The sequence below is a fragment of the Leiobunum rupestre genome, chromosome 7 (assembly GCF_980474605.1).
Source record: "Leiobunum rupestre chromosome 7, qqLeiRupe1.1.hap1, whole genome shotgun sequence".
Classification (NCBI taxonomy): domain Eukaryota; kingdom Metazoa; phylum Arthropoda; class Arachnida; order Opiliones; family Sclerosomatidae; genus Leiobunum; species Leiobunum rupestre.
The window spans coordinates 48,524,761-48,546,522 of record NC_143390.1 but is presented as its reverse complement, the minus strand read 5'-3'; the positions used below and the strand labels follow the sequence as shown (position 1 = coordinate 48,546,522).

The following is a 21,762-nucleotide window of genomic DNA, read 5'->3' as shown; positions in this document are numbered from 1 at the left end:
GATAATTATCGTACACGTACGCGAATTCCGTTTCAGGTACGATGTACGATGTAAAATGTATTATCGTACGCGAAAGTACGATAATTTTGTCTATATTTTCCAAATTATTTTTACGCTGTTACAACACCACATATGATAAAATTAGGAGTAGAAAAGGCTTGGGCATATAATCGTGTTTCTTCTGCCGTTGCCGTTATTTTCTACGCGCGCAGTGAAGGATGGAGCCTGCAGGGGAAAATTCCATATGTCTATCGCGAACTCTTTCCCCATCTAGAAGCCGAATGCCGAAGAACTCCCAGAATACCTAGCGCTTTAGCTGACCCCTATGAAACGGTAATGTACGGATATTTCCGAAACGTGGCGCCACTTACACGCGCCTACCGGATACCAAAGGCTTATGGGTAATGCTTTGGCTTACACATCGCCCCACCAAATTCCCCAACTTCCATGCTTGGATCTTTATCCGGACTATTTTATTTGAGCAACGGTAAGTTAATCATATATAACGTCATAGAAGCCGTTTAAGAAGTAAAACATTTATTTAGATAATTAAACCAATAAGATAAACGTTATATTATTAGTTATTTTAACAATAACATTAAAATATACATTTACAATGCAAATCTCGACGAGCCTACGCCTAGAACGTTAGGCCGGCTTTAGTGTTCGCTAGGCCACGTGCAAGTTACCCTATAGAGGTAGAAAGTTTTATTTTTTGAAAAATTTAAAAATGTCACCCCAAAAATTTCGCACCTACTAATTTTCAATTTTTTTTCGAATAATTCCACTGGTCGTGAGTTTGAAACTTTCATACAAATCTGGTCTAGATGGAATCGAAACTCCAGTTCTATTATCTAATATTCGAGAACGTAGCGATTACTTTTTCTTAATGAAAAAAAAATACAGTCATGATGGTCCTGTATGGGCAAACCTATGGAGTGGCGTCAACGTGGCCAGCCTCTTTGAACACTTAGAGCACCAATCGAAACTCCTGGTAGTGCCTTTCCTTTTAACAATGTTGAACGTGGACCACATATTATAGGTTAATTTACAGCCGAGTTCACACTTTATAAACTTAATTTGGACACTTTCGAATAGGCCAAGCTTAAAGGGCTCCACCGGCGTTTGTATTTCGTCAGTTTCCCGCGAATTACGGACATAGGGAAAGCTTCGACACGTCGTCTGCTACCTGATTTTCTGGGTGAATTTTTCAAACACCGGTCAGTGGGTGCCTGCACCAGTGTGAGAAATAAGGCACTATCACAGGCCAATCGCCCTGGTGACCACTTTATTAATTCAAAGTTTTTTCCCTTCAAGATTTTAGTTCATTATAAAAATTCTATATTAATCCCTAAAATTGTTTGGTCTTTGCTTCTATGCTGTGTGCTTGGCCTTATGTCAATTGTGTGTATGCATGGTTGACTAGGGGAGTCTGTCTACTCTACATTATAGAAGAAGCGAATGTAGCAGTAAGCAAAAAGAAATATAAACAGTCTCTCTCTCAGTAGGCTTGTTCGGGTCGGGTCTATAGCACATATTGTCAAGAATAGGTAATTTGACCATAAATTATGAAAGCCTGATTTTGCAAGGTTAAAAGTGGTAACTGGCCACAGGTCCAGTTTTAAAAAAATCGATATTTCTCACCCTGGACTGCACGATTTTACTACGCATACGCCCTCTTTTAGCTACAGTAAGAGCTAGCGTATAAGCAGACGTTACTGACAATCAAAGTTTTAAAACTTTCGCGGAAATATATGAAAATATATTTTTATCCGTTGAAATAACTTACTTTATTATTACAATACAATAAAGAAAAGCATTCACTACCCGATTTACGCATTTTCCATTCTAGCAGACGCTACACACCCAAGAAGTGATATGAAACCTTCAGCGCCACCTAGAACCGTTTCGGTTGCGAGCTACGCCATATACCTAGTGTACGATAATTTTTCATTATGTACGATATTTTTACAAAGTTCGTACGATAATTCATTTTGAGGCTTCTGGCAACGCTGCCACCTACACGTGAGCGGTGATACAATACTCCAAAACATATTTTTCAACTGGTATATATTTTCTTTTGTGGTAAAATAAATTTTTAAAATTTCTATTTTTTTCGACTTCAAACCAACATGTAAAAAGTGAAATTTAAAAACATTCATTTAACATTAACCAAACGTATTAAAGATATGTCCTCGGATATTCCAAAATATTATAAAATTAAATTTTAACCGTTGGACCATTTAACGTTATGCGTGATAATTTGGGAACCCATGCATAATCAAGGAGGATAGGAAGGGAGGCGAAGTTGGAGGGATGAACGCGCCAGCATTCTTGTAAGAAGCTTAGCGCGCGCTCGGCGGGAACACAAATGGCGGCAAGATTACGGCCACTACGCTACGTGTTGCTGCCATTTTTCCGAAATTTTCCCGTCGAGTTCGCGCTAAACTTCTTACAAGAATGCTGGCCCGTTAATCCCTCCTACTTCGCCTCCATTCCTATCCCCCTTGGAAAAATGATGCAAATTTTAAACACTGATTCCTGGTATTTTACTTTACAAAATGGACGATTTTATACAGTGGCGCACCCCGATTTTTTCCAGGGGTTTAGGGAGAAAAAACTAAAGTTAAATATAAAAAAATAGTGGATTTTAGAGAGAGATGGCTGACAGACGTTTTTCCATAGTATTGACTAAATAAATTCAGGGACGAATTATAGATGTCGCTGGCGTCGCTTTGTAGCCCTTTTCCGCATTACAGTGAAATAGAGCCGCGACGTTAGAGAGTTGGAAAAAAAGTCTTATTTGAATTTCTTCTGGGTGGGTGGGAGTGCGCCACCGATTTTATATTATTTACATTATCGCCCGGGGCTGTTGGGAAGCTTCTTGTTTACTCTTTTGTCCCCACTTCTACCATGCTTTCCCGGCTAATTAATTTGTCCATAGGCGTGACTGCAAGAGCAAGTTGGGCAGTCGTAGCGAATTTATGGAAAGGCCTATTTGCCCAAAATAATTTAACCTAAAAATCTGCCAATCTTAGTTTTTTAAGCATAGAAAGTTAGCAAAACGTGATTAGGATCTGCCGATCCTTGGTGTCATGACTCTACGGCCTCTCATTGGCTGAAGGTTCAAGGCGAACTGGCGTCAAGCTCGGCCGTAGGCGGCAGCATTCTAGTTACCTATGAGATTTCTATGATCCCGATGGGCTCCACAAGTCCGGGAAACAGGGCCACAGCGCCTCATACGGAGACCCAGCCCTCCGAAGCGACAGAATGCCTGGCCCCTCTCCGTCAGCCTGAGCCGAAGTTCAGTTTCCAGCGCATACCTGACTGAAGTCAGAGGTGGAGATAGGACCATTTGATCAGAGCTAACATCTTCCAGTGCGCCACCGCCCTTATGGGTTACAAGAGACGGACCCCCGACTCCCCGGTAAAGCCAGCCAGCAGTTATTGTACACTGCGACCCCTTAAGGGCCGCAGCACAATGGCAGTGGATCCATGGACATCCCAGGTGTATACATATAGCCTTACTTGCTTCTGTCAATACCAATCTTAATACAAAACGCATTGCTAATTTAAAGTACAGAGAATATGTGGGTAGCCCCGTTGTCGCCTCGTGATTCCGGCAAGAAAAGCCACGCCCCTCTGCCTTTCCGTGTATAATAATAATAATAATAAAATAAGCTAATACTCAAGGAACCACACAGGCTTAAGTCAACAAGAGACTTGTGAAACCAATTACCGGTAACCGCGTTAAATTGCGTAGGAGGGTGGTAGGAAGACATTCGTGCCACGCGAGCTAACAGCTCCCTACACTCACTACCAGGCTTGGAAATAACGGTGGTCCACTAGTCAAAAACCAGTTTATTAATTGATTGGACTAGTTTATTTTTTCAAAAATTGGGGGTTCACTGGTCCCTGGGACTAGTTTTTAATTCGAATTTTTTTCAAAAATTGAGGAGGGACCAGTTTAATAATTCAGGTTTTCGAACAAGTTTAGGTCCTTTAACATTTGGTTATACACTCCTAGCTTAATAATTCTAGCAAAAGCAAATAGTCGCTCTAAGCGCTACTAAACTAGGTAAGAGGATCGAGGCGAGTCTTTCAACTTTTCTATTAGGGCTACCCTTAACCTCAGAGCGTTTCTATGGAAAAGGGTGTAAATGGTCTTATAGGTGTAGACCGATAATATGAGGCTATTGTTGCGGCCACAAATTCTTTGTTAACTTGAATACATTTTGGGTAACACCATACATACTCGTTGTTCTTGGTTAGGATGGTCCTCGTACTTGTAGCTGAAGTGAGGGTAGTCGTCCACTGTATAGTCGAAAGCCCATTCGGCGAAATGGTTGGCGATGTCGAAACCCCTTCATCACGAACAAAGGAACAAAATATCGCCAAATAAAACTTTAAATTGAATGTTGGCCCATAAATAACATAGCACAAATAAGTATGACATTTGGGTGACTAGATGGTGAAATAAATGATGCGTTTCCATTAATAATTTGCGTTTAAAGACAGCTAAATTTGTCCAGACTTTATTTCCGTAAATATAACCGTCATTTTACTTAGATGTCGCCACGTCCTCCACGAGGGATTATAATAAAGTTTATTGTTTCTCGGAAGCCGGTAAAAAACGGTTTCCGCTCATGCTCAAATCCGGTGTTTCGTCCCGTTGTGGATTCTCGGCGACGGTTAAAAATTCCATTACTTATTTATATATTACGGTCTATTGTAATTTTATACTAGATACTTTCTTCACAATGACGTAAACCTATTGCGAAAACAGCGACTACCGGTAGCGTCTTCGTGGACTATATTCGTGGGAATGCAGTCTCCTTCGATAACTTTTACAATTCTAGGCCAAGGCTTAGCGAAACCAAAGATAATATAAACCTCGTATCGTATATTCGAATAACTGTCTCGCACGTAGTCAGTAGCGTTTACTCACTGAGGCCCGAGTTGAACTAGAGATCAGGGGCGTAGCGAAGCACTTAGGTTTGGGAGGGAGAAGATAAATTTTTGCCAACTCAAAGCCTAAAAATTGCCAACTTCGTGGAAACCTCGCCGTTTTTGCTACGGTTTTTTTTTCATCCATTTGCTTTTGTGTAGACTTCTGTCTTAAGAGGAAGTATCGGGGCAAGACTGTTCAGATTTTATCGGACAGTCAGGCTGCCCTTAATGGTCTTAATCAGTTAAGTATTACTTCTAAGTTCGTTCTTGGCTGTTTGGGTCTCCTTCCAGAACTGGGTACCCATAATAGGGTTCAACTCTATTGGGTGCCTGGTCATAGGTAGCATCATGGTAATGAAAGGGCCAAGGAGGGCACGGAGGATAAGTTCTTGAGTGCTGAACCTGCTATTCCAATACCCAATGGCCTGGTTCGCATCCAAGTGCATGGCACTATGGCCGAGAGACGGGTCAAGCTTTGGCTTGAGACGGGTGTTCAAAGGTAGTCCATGGAGTTTATTCCTGGGCCTTCTAAGAAAAGAGCAACTGAGCTGCTCTCGCTCTCTAAGAGTAGTAACAGGGTGGTTACGGGCCTACTTTTAGGTCTCTGTCAGCTAAATAAACATCTGCATCTGATTGGCATCAGTGAGAGTCCTATGTGCAGGGTATGCCTTGCAGAGGAGGAAACTTCCTCTCATGTCCTTTGTGTCTGTGATTTTTATGTGGCTTAAAGGTTTGAGCATTTTGGTATGCACAGGCTGGAAACGAGCGACCTTTCCAATATCTCAGCGAAGTAAATTTTGCGCTTCGTTTCGGAGACTGGGCTTTTCCATTACTAAAAGGCTGGGGCTGCACAATGGACCTCTGGTCGAAGTGCTAGGTTGGGTCTAACCCAACCACCTAACCCCAACTAATAATAATGTTATATCGTTTTAAATATATTTTAACAAATTGAAGTTTTATAAAATTTAAAAAAGAGATAGTCAGGTACTCAATCCTGTGGCACAAAATTTAAAACGAGATAGCCAGGTACTCAATCCTGTGGCAAAAAATTTAAAACGAGATAGCCAGGTACTCAATCCTGTGGCACAAAATTTAAAACGAGATAGCCAGGTACTCAATCCTGTGGCACAAAATTTAAAACGAGATAGCCAGGAACTCAATCCTGTGGCACAAAATTTAAAACGAGATAGCCAGCTACTCAATCTTGTGGCACAAAATTTAAAAACGAGATAGCCAGGTACTCAATCCTGTGGCACAAAATTGCTTCTCGAGTTACGGCCTACTTTGAGTGGACCGTAGTTTTATGAAGATCATACGATGTACAATCGCCATCTGTGTAAAAAACGTGAACTAACTGTTTTGTTTTCTCTTATCCTAACCTTATTCTAACTACTTATTAGTTGGTTGATGGAAAACACTCGTTAAAATCATAACTAAGTTTATTAAGTGATCAAGGAACTCATACTGCGTGTTGTACAATAAAATGTTTCAATATATACACAATCGTTATCGCGGGAATACTTTTTTATAGAGATAACTCATTGTCTATGATTAAGTGAAAAAACTCAATCTATTTTTTCTATTAACAATACATCTTCTCTTTTTTTAAAACAAAGAAAGAGACCCTATTATGATACTGTCTTTAGAGTCCCAATCTGTCCGGTATTTTCCGATTCCGTTTTGGTCGTCCTGCCGCCGTCATCGTGACTTGTACATGATTGTTCGCCTCTGCTTGCGTCGGTGTTTGCTGACTCGGTCCTAGTCCGATGTCGGTACCCTTGGAATAATTCTTTGGTTCCGGTGGTGCATCTCGCGGGCTGGGCGATGGGTTATTACGTTCGTCTTGCCCGGCGTTACTCCTGTCGCTATCTGGACCGTTCCTCGCTGTGTCTGCGGATGTTGTCAGTGATACTGTTTCTGGACTTGGAGTCGAGCATCTCTGCGTCGCTGCTGGACGCCCTTGTTCTGGAACCTTTCTAGGGTTGATGTTTGGAAACTCGTATGTGACTGTCTCGTCAGTGTCCGTTTGATTATCCATGCGGTTCAGGACTCCTCCAACTGGTTCTCGAACTGGCCTCAGGTGTCGTCTGTTTCTCCTCCAGATTCCCCCTTCTTCCAGCCGAACGTTGTAAGACCTGGGAGCCACTTCTTCCAAGATTTGACCTTTGTTCGCCCAAACGCCTTGTTGATTTTGTACGCGTACGACGTTGCCGGGTTGAAGTTGCCCCAATTCTCTGCCTTTGCTCCGCTGCTTCTGTTTCGGCGGTTTCCACTCTTGTTTTTCTTTCTGAAACGTTGGCAGGCGTGTTCTCAAGAAACGTCCCATTAGCAGTTCCGCTGGTGATTTTCCCCCATCCAATGGAGTGTTCCTGTAGCTCAACAGGCCCAGTTGAACGTCTTCGTTGGAGTGCAGTGCTTTCTTTAAAATCCTCTTCGCAATCTGGACCCCTTTTTCCGCAAGACCATTCGACTGTGGATACTTGGGACTTGACCTCGTTGTCACAAATCCATAGCTGCTTGCGAAGTCGTGAAACTCCTGTGAGTCGAACGGTACGTTGTCGGATAAGACTTCCTGCGGAATGCCATGTCGACCAAAGATTCTCTTCAGGCTACTGATAACGACCTTCGCCGATGTTGTCTTCACTCGCTCAATTTCGATGTAGTTGGAGTATGCGTCTATGACAACCAGAAAATTGTTGCCTGCGTGATGACATATGTCAGTGGCGACTCGGTCCCACGGCTTGTCCGGTGTTTCTCGAAGTATGTACGGCTCTTGTTGTTGGGCGTATTGGTTCATGTTGCAAGTGGAGCATGTCTTGCATTGGTCTTCTATCGCCATGTTGAGATTCGGCCAGTATACTGACTGTCGAGCTCTTCGACGGCACTTGACTATGCCCAAGTGTCCATCGTGGATGACTTTTAGTATGTGCTCCCTCAGTATTTTCGGAATTACGATCCTAGAGCCTTTCAAAATCAGACCACCGACTTCTGTGAGTTCGTGTCTGATGCTGGCGTAGCTTGATATTGCTCTGTCCTTTGATGTCCACCCGCCCTGTATCTGCTGTCGGACATTTTGAAGTTCAGCATCCTTTCCGGTTTCGATCCTGAGACGTTCCATCATTGCTTTTCCGAACGGAAGTGATTTGACCACCGAGTTGATATGGATCTCGGTTTCTTTGCCAATTTCATCGTCTTCCCCAGGCTTCAAGGGAAGGCTGGCTCTGGATAGGGCGTCTGCAAGGACTAGACTTTTCCCCGGCGTGAATATCATCGTAAAGTGGTATCTCATCAGTTTGAGAAATAGTCTCTGGAGGCGAGGTGGGACTTCCGCCAATACTCTCTTCTTCATAGCCAGCAGGGGTTTGTGGTCTGTTTCCAGGGTCAGCTCCTTTCCATAGATATAGTTGTGAAATTTCTGACATCCGAATACAAGGCCCAGGCTCTCCTTCTCAATCTGCGCGTATCGGGTTTCCGCCACGGTGAGGGTCCTCGAGGCGTATGCTACTGGGCACCAATCGTCCCCGTGCCGTTGCATTAGTACTGCTCCCAGACCGTCTTTTGAAGCATCGGTCGAAATCTTCGTTTCTTTCCGTGGGTCGTAGTACCGTAGTACTGGAGATTTCGTCAGGATCTCTTTTATGCGCCTCCACTCTTGGTGGTGTTCCGGGAGTATCTGTAGATCATCTATGTCCTTGTTCTTGAGGCTGCGTAAATGCGTCGTGTGTGCTGAGAGGTTTGGGATGAACTTCCCCACAAAATTGACAACACCAAGTGCACGCTGAACCTCTGCCTTGGACGCTGGCGTCGGCATCTCCAGTATCGCTGCGATTTTCCTGGGGTCCGGCGCTACTCCCTTCCTCGAGATGATTTCTCCCATGTATGTGACGCCGGCTGCTTTGAAAACACACTTCTTCACATTCAGGGTCGCTCTTGCTTCCTTGAGCTTTGAGAGCGCCATTCTGAGATTGTTGTCATGCTCCACCGACGTTTTTCCCCAAACCAGTACATCGTCGTGTAGCGGCCTTGCACCGGATGCGGAGTCAAAGATTTGGCTAAAGTGTTTGAAGAAAATTTCCGGCGCTGAAGCAATTCCGAACGGTAGCCTTTCGAAGCAGTATCTGCCAAACGGAGTGTTGAAGGTCGTAAGCAACTGACTCTCCTTGTCAAGTGGAATTTGGTAAAAGCCAGATGCCGCGTCCAGCTTGGAAAAGTACTTCGCCCCTGCCAGTTCTGCTTCAATTTCTTCTTTAGTCGGCAGTTGATGATGTTCCCGTCGTATGTTTTCGTTTAGCGTCTTCGGATCCAAACATAACCGTAGAGATCCGTCTTTCTTCTCTCGTATCACCAATGGACTGACCCAGGGCGTTGGTTCATTTACCTTATGGATAATTCCTTGGCCTTGCAACCTGTCCAACTCGGCTCTCAACCTCCCTCGTAACGAGTACGGTATGCGCCGAGGAGCCACTATAACCGGAACGGCATCGTTTCGCAGTTGAATTCGGCACGCAGTTCTTAACCGTCCGATTCCTTTAAAGACTTCCGGAAATTCTTGAATTATTTTGTCTCTAAATTCTTGTTTACCTTCTCCTGGAAATTGAGCCTCTCCAGTTTCTTCGGTGGCCATTTTCTGCAAGTCGACTTCGTAAATCAGCTTCACCAAACCCAGGTGGACGCATGTTTCACGTCCCAGAATTGGTCTTCCTCCCTGTTCGACGAGGACCATTTTGGTGTTCACTGTTGCCGTTTTGACTTTCGTCGTGACGTCAATCTCACCGAAAGTCGTGATTTTGCTTCCCCCATAAGCAGATAAACCCACAGTCTTATTAAGTTTGGGTCTAGGTACCATCGTCTCGTAGTAGTCCAGCGGCAGGAGGTTGGCTTGGGCTCCTGTGTCTAGTTTAAATGGAACAGTAATGTCATTGACTTGTATTGAAATTACCCAGTCTTCCTTCTCCCGGACTTCTACGGCATCGATGATGAACTCGTCATCGCTCTCATATTGTTGAATTGCGTCAACCTTGACTCTTTTACAACTGTTGGCGAAATGATTCTTTCCGTTACACTTCCTGCAGGTCTTCCCGTACGCTGGGCATTTCTTATGGTCGTGCGACCCCTTGCATCGACTGCAGTCTCTGACAAATCCCGTGTTGGAATTACTCGGCTGCGACGGCTTGCTATGGCGTTGTCGATTTTTCTTCCCGAACTGACCGGAGCTCGAATTTCGCTGATGCCTCGAGTCATCTTTCCCTCTGTATCTGGAACCTTCGCTTGTTATGGCATCGACCTTTTCGAGATTCGTGGCACTCCCGGTCCAGTTCTGCATTTGCTGCAGCATTGTCTCTGTTGCTTGGCAAAGTTGTACCGCCCGTTTCAACGCTAGGTTTTCTTCAGCAAGAAGCGTTCGGCGTACCTTCTGATCCAGCACGCCATGCACAATTTGATCTCTAATGAGCGAGTCCTCTAGGTCACCAAATCCACAGGTCTTGGCTTTAAGTCGGAGATCGACGACGTACTGCTCGATTCCCTCTCCTTTCTTCTGCATACCCCGGAAGATGAATCGTTCATATGTTTCGTTCTTCTTGGGTGTACAGTATGCCGTAAACTTTGCCACTGTATTATCGTATGTCTTTGGAACTGCGGTCGTAAAGACGAAGGTGTTATAGACATCGATCGCTTCTTGTCCAGCCGCATGCAGGAGTAGGGATAGCTTCTGTGCATCAGTTCTGCCGTCTCCAGACGCTGTCGCCGATTCAAAGAGTTCATACCTTTGAAGAAATACGCGCCATGCCTGTTCTACGTTCCCCGAGAAGTGAAGTTCCGGAGGTGCTTTGAGTCCGTTCATCGATGAGTGACAAGAGTGCCGGACGTGTTGAGAGGTGGTTCACGATTCTGACACCATGTTTTGTTTTCTCTTATCCTAACCTTATTCTAACTACTTATTAGTTGGTTGATGGAAAACACTCGTTAAAATCATAACTAAGTTTATTAAGTGATCAAGGAACTCATACTGCGTGTTGTACAATAAAATGTTTCAATATATACACAATCGTTATCGCGGGAATACTTTTTTATAGAGATAACTCATTGTCTATGATTAAGTGAAAAAACTCAATCTATTTTTTCTATTAACAATACACTAACCACAAAAGCTTATAATACATTCTCAACAGACAAGTTAGCCAAGTACAAAATCGTAGTACGAGAAGAAGGAATGGAACCCACCTGTAGTTGTAACTTGCTAATTCGAAGTCAATGAATATCAGTTTAATCTCCGCGGCTTCCCTCGAACTATCCGGAAACAGGATATTTCCTACCCAAGAAAGCAGCGAATGTATTAGTTTGGAACTACTTCCGTAAAAATGGTGCTAGGCGGAAACACGTACCTTCTGTAAGATCATTATGACAAAAGACAACTGGCGAAGGAACAGTTTGAAGATGTGCCCTAAAATCGAGAAGCGGATAAAGAAATATCATACGTTTCCGTCGAATTGGTCTTTTCAGTTCACATTGAGCCACCTAGCGGGGAACGGCTGAAGTCTTTTAGCTGCTGTATTTTTATCTGCTAATCACAGAAAATCTAGTTTCTCGCGTTGACCGCTAGATGGTCTAGTGTCCCGACTCAATCAAAAAATGTAAAAATAAAATGGCACAACGATTCCGGAAAGTGCTTTTAGATGGAAACACCAGTGGCATAGCTAGGGGGGGGGGGGTCCGCCCCGAGTGCCACCCGTTCGGGCGTGATTTCGGGGTGACACCCGACCCTGAAAAAATAAAAACTTACACACACTAGAGACTAGTAAGTAGAACACCATGATATCTGCCCCGGATGCCACTGGGAAACACCTTCCAGCAACTGGTACGCCCGCTATTGGTGGCAATGCAATGGCTTTGCTAAAACTTCCGTTACCCCCAAAGAATCTCTATTGGGGTGCTTATAATCAGAGGCATTTGTAGGAATAAATCGGATATCTAGCTCAAGAATTTAGGGGCCCCTGAAACAGTTTTGTATTGGAACCCACAAGATAAGCCATCCGTCACAACGGCGGAACTATCAGTGGCGCTATAAGTACATAATACCAAAAAATTATTAAATAACGTGGAAAAAGTATAAGAGATCCACTTTGGAGGGATAAAACTAAAATGTATTAGGGTTCAGGTACTTCGCCGATATATTCTAATCAATTTGATTTTTCCCCATCCAAACGGGGTAGGTACATTTGTTTGAATTTCAATCGTCCGAACGGTGGAACAACTGTTCGAATTTCAATCGTCCGAACGGTGGAACAACTGTTCGAATTTCATTCGTCCGAACCGCCGAAATAACAAATGTTTCAATTGTTCGAATTGGACAACTTGTTTGTTTCATTCGTCCGAATCGGTAGCATCACTTGTCCGAATTCTGTCGCTAAATTAGTATTTAGTGGGAATTGCGTTGAATGTCGTGGATATTTTAGGTTAGGTTAGGTTAGGTTAGGTTCACGTTAATGTTACTATTTTCTTATATTAACAATATTAAAAAAAAACCAACCAATTCCTAATGTTCGAAAAAACGGACAAACGATTATTCGTACAAATGAAATTCGCCAGTAAAGTTAACATAAATTGAACAACTAAATCACCAACAAAAGTTGTGATAAATTTTTCGGGCAAATGAAATACGTTTTCGGACATACGATCCTGTTTTCCGGCATTCGGACAAAAGATCATCCGGACATTTGTATCACCGTTCGGACGAATGAAATTTGAACAAATGTACCCAAATCATCCAAACACCCTATATACGAAAGTTGGCGGCATTAAAAATAAACACCGATAGAACCAAAAAAAACCAAGGAAGATATAGAACTCCCTTGATAAAACATAATATGACCTGTATAGCAATACCACACCTTATCTAACAATAGTTAAGATAGCGTAACGTAGCATCTGTGCAACTAACGCGCGGTGCCTTAACACGTACGCCGAAAATATCCAAAGCCCCGTAGAAGACAATGAGCACAGGTCGTAGAGGTTTGCAAGGTCGAAGTTCAACTTTTTTGAGACCGATGGCGCTTGTATTCTGAATCTTTAATTGGTACGAAATTCAAATATCACAATAATACGGGTTGTGGTGTCCCGCAAATTGGCCACAAATCCCACTTAAAATTAAAATTTCTAAATGAAACTGTAAAAGTATTTCCAAAATGATCAGAACTAACTAAAAATATAATTTTCAACGAAGTCGGTCCTAAATCGCAAAAATCACAAAACTGGGCAAATGACCAGCTTGTGGGCCCCCTAGCGCCAAAATGACAACCCTCAATTTTTAGATTGCTAACTTCACTACTTTAACGATTCGATTTAGGTTCAGCAACCCAGAGCCGCTATACAGTATATTGAGAAATCGTCTGCACATTATTTATATTGCTAGACTAGGCTCAGCTTTAGAGTTTACTCAAGCTTGAAGAAGATGCTTAGACATAATTTTCGTCATATTAAAATGGTTAGAAATCGTTGCGTTAAAGTATGTGTTAGTAAGGAATTTTGCAAAGATAAAGTATCTCAGTTTTAATTTTGATCGAATTCCAAAAGTACTACTGTACTAAGATAAAAAGGCCGAAGATTATAAACACTCACGAAGGTTTTTACGATGGTATTAGGCCATTTTCAATTCTTTTTACACAAAACCGCAAACAAATTGGTTGTACGTTAGCAAGCTTTAAAGATTTTCCCACTCTTCTTGAGTGTAGGGGGAATTTCCAGATATTAAATAGATATGTAAATTGACAAACGTTATTGTAGCTAAATGCCAAAACCCAGTGCCATGGCTTCCCTGTTCGCCAATAGAACTTCTTTGAAATTTAATATATTATCTCGATTAAATAGGGATTAATATTATTTTTAGTTTCAAGTTTTTCTCAATACCTCTCTTTAACGCGCGGGACCAAACTTTCAAAGTACGGCTCAAATTATTTGGCCATTTTAAGATTTAAATAACGCGCCTAAACAGTAAACACAATCAATATGGCGAGCCAAATATTTTGCCTACATAAAAAATAATGTATAGTTGACTACTAGATGGTTCTGTAGATTTACCAAATAAAAACATCAGCAAGTTAGCGATCCAACAACATTGAAAATATATTTAATTAAATTTAATTTAAAAAAAAAACAAATTCCTAGGACAACTTGGCAAGTGGTTTTTTTATACGCTAAAGCTTTTAAAAAGCTATTTGCGTTATAAATTGTTTATAATAATTGTTACCACAATTTTAAACCAGTCTTTAATTAAATATATGTTGTTGGATCGCTGTCGAAGTTGCGTTATTAATAATCGCTTGATGCATTTTAGGTGTTTCCTAGTTTCGACGAAAGTTTGTAAACGCGATAACTTCACAACCGTTGGTTGTAGGGGGATAATTTTTCCACTTTCAATATAATAACCGACCATTGTGAATTCAAAAACGCGCAGGTCAGTGCCGTAGAACCAATATTTAAAAAGTTGTCAAAAATGAGTTTTGACGGTTCCCGCCAAACTATTATTTTTTGGCGGACGAAACCGATAAATAACGAAAGATATTGGAAAATAAATAATAGTTGCAATTGGTTTCATCGATCTATCTATTATAGTTTTCTAGCAGAATTAAAAAGAGGGCAAAAATTTCACTTGTCGAAGACTTTTTAAACAGAGTGTACATCAGCCGCTTTGAAGCGCCTCAAGAATTTTGTTCACCTATCACTGCGAGTTGGGGCTAAGGAGAAAGTACGTGCGAGAAAACTAGGTTAGGCTTAGTTCAATAAATTTTTTAAGTTTAGAAATGAAATGGATTCCAATAAATTTGATTGATTAAAAAACCTCGGTCATACACGGCTTACTGATTGTCACGGCTGCAAGATGCCATCTGTAGGAGATCATTTAAGTACGACCATAGTAGTGCGGTACAGGACCACTATAGCTTCAGAAGTATTGTTCCTCTGCCCAGCTGACAAACAAGTTCGCGAAACTGGGACCCACCTTGGTTCCCATTGCCAAGCCGATGAAGTCGAATGCGCTTAGGGTTAAAACGAGTTCAGCCAAGCGAACCAAAGTGTCAGTGGATGGATAATTATCTGGTCGTCATTCATGAACACCTTCCGACGTCATTTACCCCTTGTGCTGCACTGTTTGCGAAATAGTCTACATTGGAAAACTGGCCGTTTTCGTGAACTTTTGCGTGGTATACATTTTAATAATGTTCACACTATCAACGCTATCTCAATCCGCGTCTAGTTCCCTTCTGCGTGTTCCAGGGCCTATTTTAAGGCTTTTTCAGAACTTTAGGGCAGAGCTACCTACTAAAATAGGCCCACGCGTGTTAAAACATTTTTAAACTCTTAAATTTATTTCTCTTAATTTTGTAATTGCCTCGAAGGCGTATTCTGCCGAGGTACTGCGTTTTTTCTTATTAAAATTAACGGTCCTATTACCATTGTTTCACTTTATCCAATTTTTTATAGCTTTGTTGAAATCTGCAAGTGTTAATAAGGCTGTTACACAAATGTGACACTTTCTATTCTTCACATGCAAAGGTTTTGCTGAGAGCTATTCACAAGACAGACTACATTACGGGCTTCGTAACCGTTTTGCGTCCGCTTCCTAACCCTTCACACGTAGCCTTTGACAGCGCCTCGCTAGGGGGGGGGGGGATTTTCTTCTTGTGGTGACGTCACTCCGTTACTAGCTCTCAGTAAAATATTCCTCAAAGTGGCAAACTTATGGAACAATATTATAGTCTTATGGGTACACCAGTCAAGCGAATACCTTTAGCTGTACGTATATATATATATATATATATATATATATATATATATATATATATATATATATATATATATATATATATATATATTATTTTATATACTTCTGGTAAGAATGAGGCTTCTTACATCTTCCTCATAGCATCACAACACCAAGCAAAGTAATTCAAAAAATATCGTACGAACATTAGCCATTTCATTTCGCCTTCTAAATCTAAGGAGAGCAGTCGCTCGGCAATCGGCCTTTTCTCGGTTGGGACCGATTCCACTTGAATGTTTTCCCTGATGTAGGTCAGCCATCTATAAAAGACAAAGAATGTTTATCATCTTTCCGTGTCTCAAGATTCAACAAGATGTCACGGACATTTGCGTTCACGCAATCCCCCACTAGTGCCCAAAAGTGATATAGTTCTTCGCTTGATGTATAATTTTCCGTTCAATGTTAAACGTTGCGAGCAGGCCCGGACTGGCCAGGTCGGCTGGTCGGCGATCGCCGAGGGCCCCCGGCTCAAGGGGCCCCCAAATTGCTTATAATAAATTTTTCCTAACAGTCCTTTAGACGCCTTTGACGTTTCAAATTACTGCGCGCGTACACCGAGAGAAAAAATCCCTGGTCAAATAATATTAAAGTGTTGGAAGCAGGGGATGCCAAGACGTTTCTGTAAATATAACAGCTTATTCCGTATTATAATATTACAAGTAATTTTATATTAATTTAACATGATGAAATAGCGGTAAATAACACGGTAATAAAGTCTGTCAAATCATCATGAATAACAGTCTGGAGTACGTGAACCTTTTACGTAATTTTATTGGCATATTACAGTTGGTTTTACACATCCCTCGGTAGAAAATACTTTTTACATCTCAGTAAATTCGATAAGTAGCAAATAATTAATTCAACAAACAATATTGTAGAAAATACACTAACACGTTTAGTCAAATTTACGAATATGAAATTTTTGACGTGGTAGCTAGGGAAAAAACCGCTAATATGCAGGGTCGATCTCACATTTTTCAATAAAATATTATTAAAAGGTTATCCGAACAAACAATTCGATAAAATCCGGGGCTAAACCAGCGCCGTAACCAGCCTTAAAATTTGAGTAGGGCACTAGTAGGGCACTGTTTTTAGTGGCGTAGTATGAACGAGCGAGGCGCTCCGCAATGTATATTTTTAAATAGACCTTTCCATAAAATGTTCGTTACGGGGAAGGAAAACTGTTTTAGATCAACGTTATATATATTACTCCTTGTTTTTACCCTCGCTCGATTCTTGAGCTTGGTATGTCGTCTGCTGCCGAGTGTAAGTATTTACAAAACACGGCGGATTAAAATTAATCCCAGTCATTTTAATAAATTTGTTATATCAAATGTTTAAAGAAGAAAAGTATTTCGTTTACTTCACTAGTCATAATAAGAGGGGATTTAAATATTTAAAATATCAAAAACATTTGCACGGTTTCGATGATGTTTAACAGTTATGTTTATAGTCTTGTGAACTAAGGCTTAACATTTCATTGAAAGCCACAGTAGTGAATCGGGTAAAGATTGTTGTTTATCATAAAATATTAGCTAATAAATATATGAACAATACTTTCACAGAGTTGATATAAATATTGCAATAATAATTCACTCAATTAGTATCAAAAATAAATTAAAATCAGTTTGAATTCCGAAGTCACTGAGCCTAACCCGAGTTCCGCGTAAAATGTTTGGGGAAATTTTTACCGGAAAATGCAAAACGTACAGCCAACCTTTTGTTAAGTTTGAGCGAAATTGGTGGTGGGTGACGTAGAAAAAACAGTGAAAGCACGTAGAAATAATTTATGAAAAGGCCTATTGATGAAAATTGTAATGTTTTAATCTGTCATCCAATGTGCGATGGGCAGTCAATCAGAGACTGTAACCAAAGCTGAACGGGCTTGTCTTACACTAACAAAGGAGAGTACCCGAGGTGTTTATTTCCGATTTTCTTCAAAGTCGGCCGTAATGCAGACCTATATGAGATATGAAATTTCCCAAAAGGAGACACTGCACTACCCATTCGATTTGCCATGGCAACCGAAAATGTTTTTGATCACTTAAAACTAAAAAATCTCCATTTAAAAAAGCATGGGATTTTCTCGGTTTCACAGGGTCCTAGCCACGAAATTTTTTTTAAATATGAAAATCACGAAATGGGTAATTTGGACCACATTTAGGAAAATTTAATAAAGTTTCGGTAAATTGGAACATTTTTGGGGTAAAAGTGTAACAATTTTTGGGTAAAATAAGGAAATAAGTATGAGCCCGATACAAAGCACCAATGTTTATGGAGAGGAATGAGTTAGAGACGAGCTCTTGTGTTTGGAAGAAAAATAATATGAAACCGAGACGAGCTCTCGTGTTTAAAAAAATTATGAGTTCGAGACGAGCTCTCGTAGTTAAGAAAAAACTATGATCCCGAGACGAGCTCTCGTAGTTAAGAAAAAACTATGATCCCGAGACGAGCTCTCGTAGTTAAGAAAAAACTATGATCCCGAGACGAGCTCTCGTAGTTAAGAAAAAACTATGATCCCGAGACGAGCTCTCGTAGTTAAGAAAAAACTATGATCCCGAGACGAGCTCTCGTAGTTAAGAAGGAAGGTCGGAATCGAAAACATTTCCATATAACTTTTTGGTCTGTAGGGTGAAGTATTATCAAAGAAATTACCATGCATTATGCATAATTAAATTTACGGGGTTCAGATGCTATTAACTAAGTAAATTAAGGGTGGTCATACGGGGAGCGCCCCCAAAGCAATGAAACAATAAATAAAACTGTTTAAAACATTTGTGTGCTGAAATAACCAGTTTTTCAAAAAATATTGGCTCTCCGATGAATTATACGTTTAAAGTTTGTAAATTGGAATTAATGGATTCCAGTATATCTACAGTGTCAGATATGCTAAATGTTTTTAAACAACTTCAATGTTAATCTTACTGAAGCTAGCCGTTTAAGTACATATCTGTTATTCAAGTAAACTTTACATAATTTGAACTGTTAATTTTATACTCTCGATGTGTGTAATAAATACAGCTGCAAATATTCCTGAACATTTTTACCATGTCCTTCTGTACATTTTACAAGACCAACCCATTTTTATAGAATACAGGACATTTATGTACTTATGTTCCTGTATAAAATAAAGGATACGTGTAATTTGTACAGCCTCATTCTGTACAAGTTGTACACTAACGTTTCATGTAAATATCTTCTGTTAAATTATAGGATAACAGTAATTATCACAGGATTATTCTGTGCAATACAGACGGTTCATGTAAAATTATCCTGTTAAAACTAGGGTTTTTTTTCTCAGTGTAGAACCTAGTACACTTTAAATATTATTTGTTGTGCTATATAAGCATTTAGATTTCTATTCCATATCCTCCACACCACCCGGTAAGGGGCCCCCTCACATATCACAGCCACGCAGCGGCAAAGGGGGATGAACTTTCGTCTTCTGAGCAGACGTTTTGTGATTTATTAAACAAATCGTCGTATTGGCGAACACCTAGGAGCAACAAACACAGCACCCCACACAAGGAGAACGCAACTCGTCAGAAGTCATGCATTTTCTTGCGTATATTTTTCATTGGTTAGACGCTTTAGGGCCTGCTGCAGTCCAAAGGGGAAAATGTGAAATTGTCTTCCCCCCGCCCGTAAAACGTTCAGCGTAAAGGCTCGTCCAATGAAATTTGTACACAACACTGCGTTAGCGTGTTTAATGGCTAGATGCGTTCTCCTTGTGTTTGTTGCTCCTAGACCGAAAGAGTGTACCACGAAGTTCAAGAATGGCTCGGCGAAAATTGGGAGAGTATATTTTTAGTCCGAGAACAGGCGAAAAGAAACTTTCAACTGATGTATCAGCAAATGAATTAAATTAACCCTTATTGGCTCTCACACTGATTATCTTGTAGATTTTGTTTCACGAAACCGATGTAGTTCCGTGTAAAATCAAGGATGGTTTAAAAAGAGCACAGAAGGTAAGTGAACTTTTGTTCGAGATATACACTCTAAATATTTATATACTTCTGTAGATACATACCGAGATCAGGCTTAATGAGTTTAGTTTAGCGAAAATCTCCGCTGTGAACCATGGCCTTTTCTACCAGCATTATCAGGGCCACCATAATCTTCCTTAGACATTCCCAGGGGATACATATACGTCACGATAACAGGTTCTTCCAGCCGCTTACTTCGTTGACTATAGATTTGCAAACGTGACGTCAAAACCGGACAGTTCCTAGTGCGCATTCAACAGCCCAACCGTTTATCGTTATTGAACGCAGCCCTAGTTTTCTGCTTATAAGCAACACGGCGACTATCGTCGTACAAAATGGACACAGATTGTGTGTAAAATTAAGGGTTCTCTTACTTCGACATAATATCATACATCCTGGAGGGTTCCTTATTGATGGGAGCTTGCAGTGTGTGAACACCAGCCATCTCTCTGCCAATAATTGCCGAAATCTCGGGGTCATGCAGCTCCCGACATTTAAGAGATCTGCTCTGTTAACAGATTAACATACAATTAGTTAAATCAAGGTGATAGTGAAATCCCCAACAAATTGTACGTTTATGGATTTTTCAAGGATTATTTGAACTATAAACTACGATGTCAAAGCACGAGGGGCTTAATATAACCCCTAGAGGCTTTAGCACGAAAATGTAAGCAGACCAAATAAAAAATGCGCCATCTAGTGAATCTTAGAATTTTATTATATTAAGTAATTTTTGTTTGAATATTAGGATATATTACAAGAGGGCCGGGAATAGTGGCTCACTCCTGTAATCCCAGGCGTCCGGGAGGCAGAGTTTGTGGATGGCCGTGTGAGGACGACCACTAATCCCCCAACGGGTGGTTTTCATACTTCCGCCACGGGTGTCCCAACCCTATCCCCAAGTATCCCCCCGTTGGCGTGGCCGTAACACATATCTCGCACCTGATTAATCAAATGGACGAGCGGACTGAATTGTCCCACCCGTTACAATCGCTCATAACGAGCTTCTAAAAAAAAATATATATTACAAGAAATAATTAACATTAAAAATAATTTTGTTATATATTTTCATATATGTAATTTGATATAACAGTATAAATGGCGCAAAACCACTCAGTACGTGATAGTTTACTTCCGACCTGAATCTGACCAAAAAATTGAAGTGCAGAGATTTTGAGAAACTTACGGGTATGTATTCTTCAAGTCGTCCTCCTGGAAAAATCCCGTACAGTTTGGGCCCGAGGTTCCTCTCAGAGAGCATCATGAAAATAACACAATCGGCAACGGTCGTGTCCAGCTTCCGTCTGTCTAATAACTGCCCGTACACCCTCAAGAGCACTTGACTAGGTTCCGAAGACAAAGCAGTGTGCGTCTGGGGTAAGGAGCAGTAATACAGTTGATTGCTCAAACCACCACTGAAAAAAGGAACTATTTCACCAAAGTGCTTTAAAGTGGTCGTGAATCGTAGATTGAAGAACGCACCTGATGGACTTGAAGACCATGTCTTCGCTGCTGATATTCTTCCACGTGCCACTTAGATGTTCACGACATATTTTGTAGGCTTGATCCTTCCCGAGTCCCTTAGCCGCTGCAGATACAGCAGCCACCGAATTCCCTTCGGAAGCCTCGATCCTGGCACCCTGACCATCCCGGTCGTGGTGATCACTGTGGGAAGACATCATTGCCACTCCGTCCAATTCCGAGCTTCGAATACTACGACGACGCTCGAAAAAAATTGTTACGATTTGGATGTGGCTCTTATCGGACAACGACAAACGATAATATCCGAAGGTCGGGGACGGGGGATTACACCATCTTAACGAGGGAATAATTAAACAACTTCGCCAAATGATAAGACAAAGACTCTTAAAGATAAAACAATCAAATTGTTACGAATAAAAGAATACGAAGATACGACTTCAAAGCGAGTACCTGTTATAAAGTTTCCCCCCAAAAGTTTATCGTGACAGCGTAATTTTCTTCCTAATATATTATTTTAATATTTCAAAT

At 41.1% G+C, this 21,762-nt stretch overlaps 1 protein-coding gene across 1 annotated transcript in view; it reads right to left on the bottom strand.

Moving 5' to 3' along the window:
• LOC149936610 (choline/ethanolamine kinase-like) overlaps window positions 1–21,495 on the bottom strand; it is a 32,128-nt gene extending 10,633 nt beyond the window's left edge. Inside the window, exons 1-7 of the mRNA XM_090154010.1 lie at window positions 21,235–21,495; window positions 20,939–21,167; window positions 20,127–20,260; window positions 15,913–16,026; window positions 11,334–11,392; window positions 11,173–11,260; window positions 4,256–4,364 (exon numbers count right to left, since the gene is read on the bottom strand). Of these exons, the coding sequence (XP_090010136.1) occupies window positions 4,256–4,364; window positions 11,173–11,260; window positions 11,334–11,392; window positions 15,913–16,026; window positions 20,127–20,260; window positions 20,939–21,167; window positions 21,235–21,434 (933 nt within the window). The 5' untranslated portion in view covers window positions 21,435–21,495. The remainder of the gene's footprint in view (window positions 1–4,255; window positions 4,365–11,172; window positions 11,261–11,333; window positions 11,393–15,912; window positions 16,027–20,126; window positions 20,261–20,938; window positions 21,168–21,234) is intronic.
• Window positions 21,496–21,762: the final 267 nt, after the last annotated feature.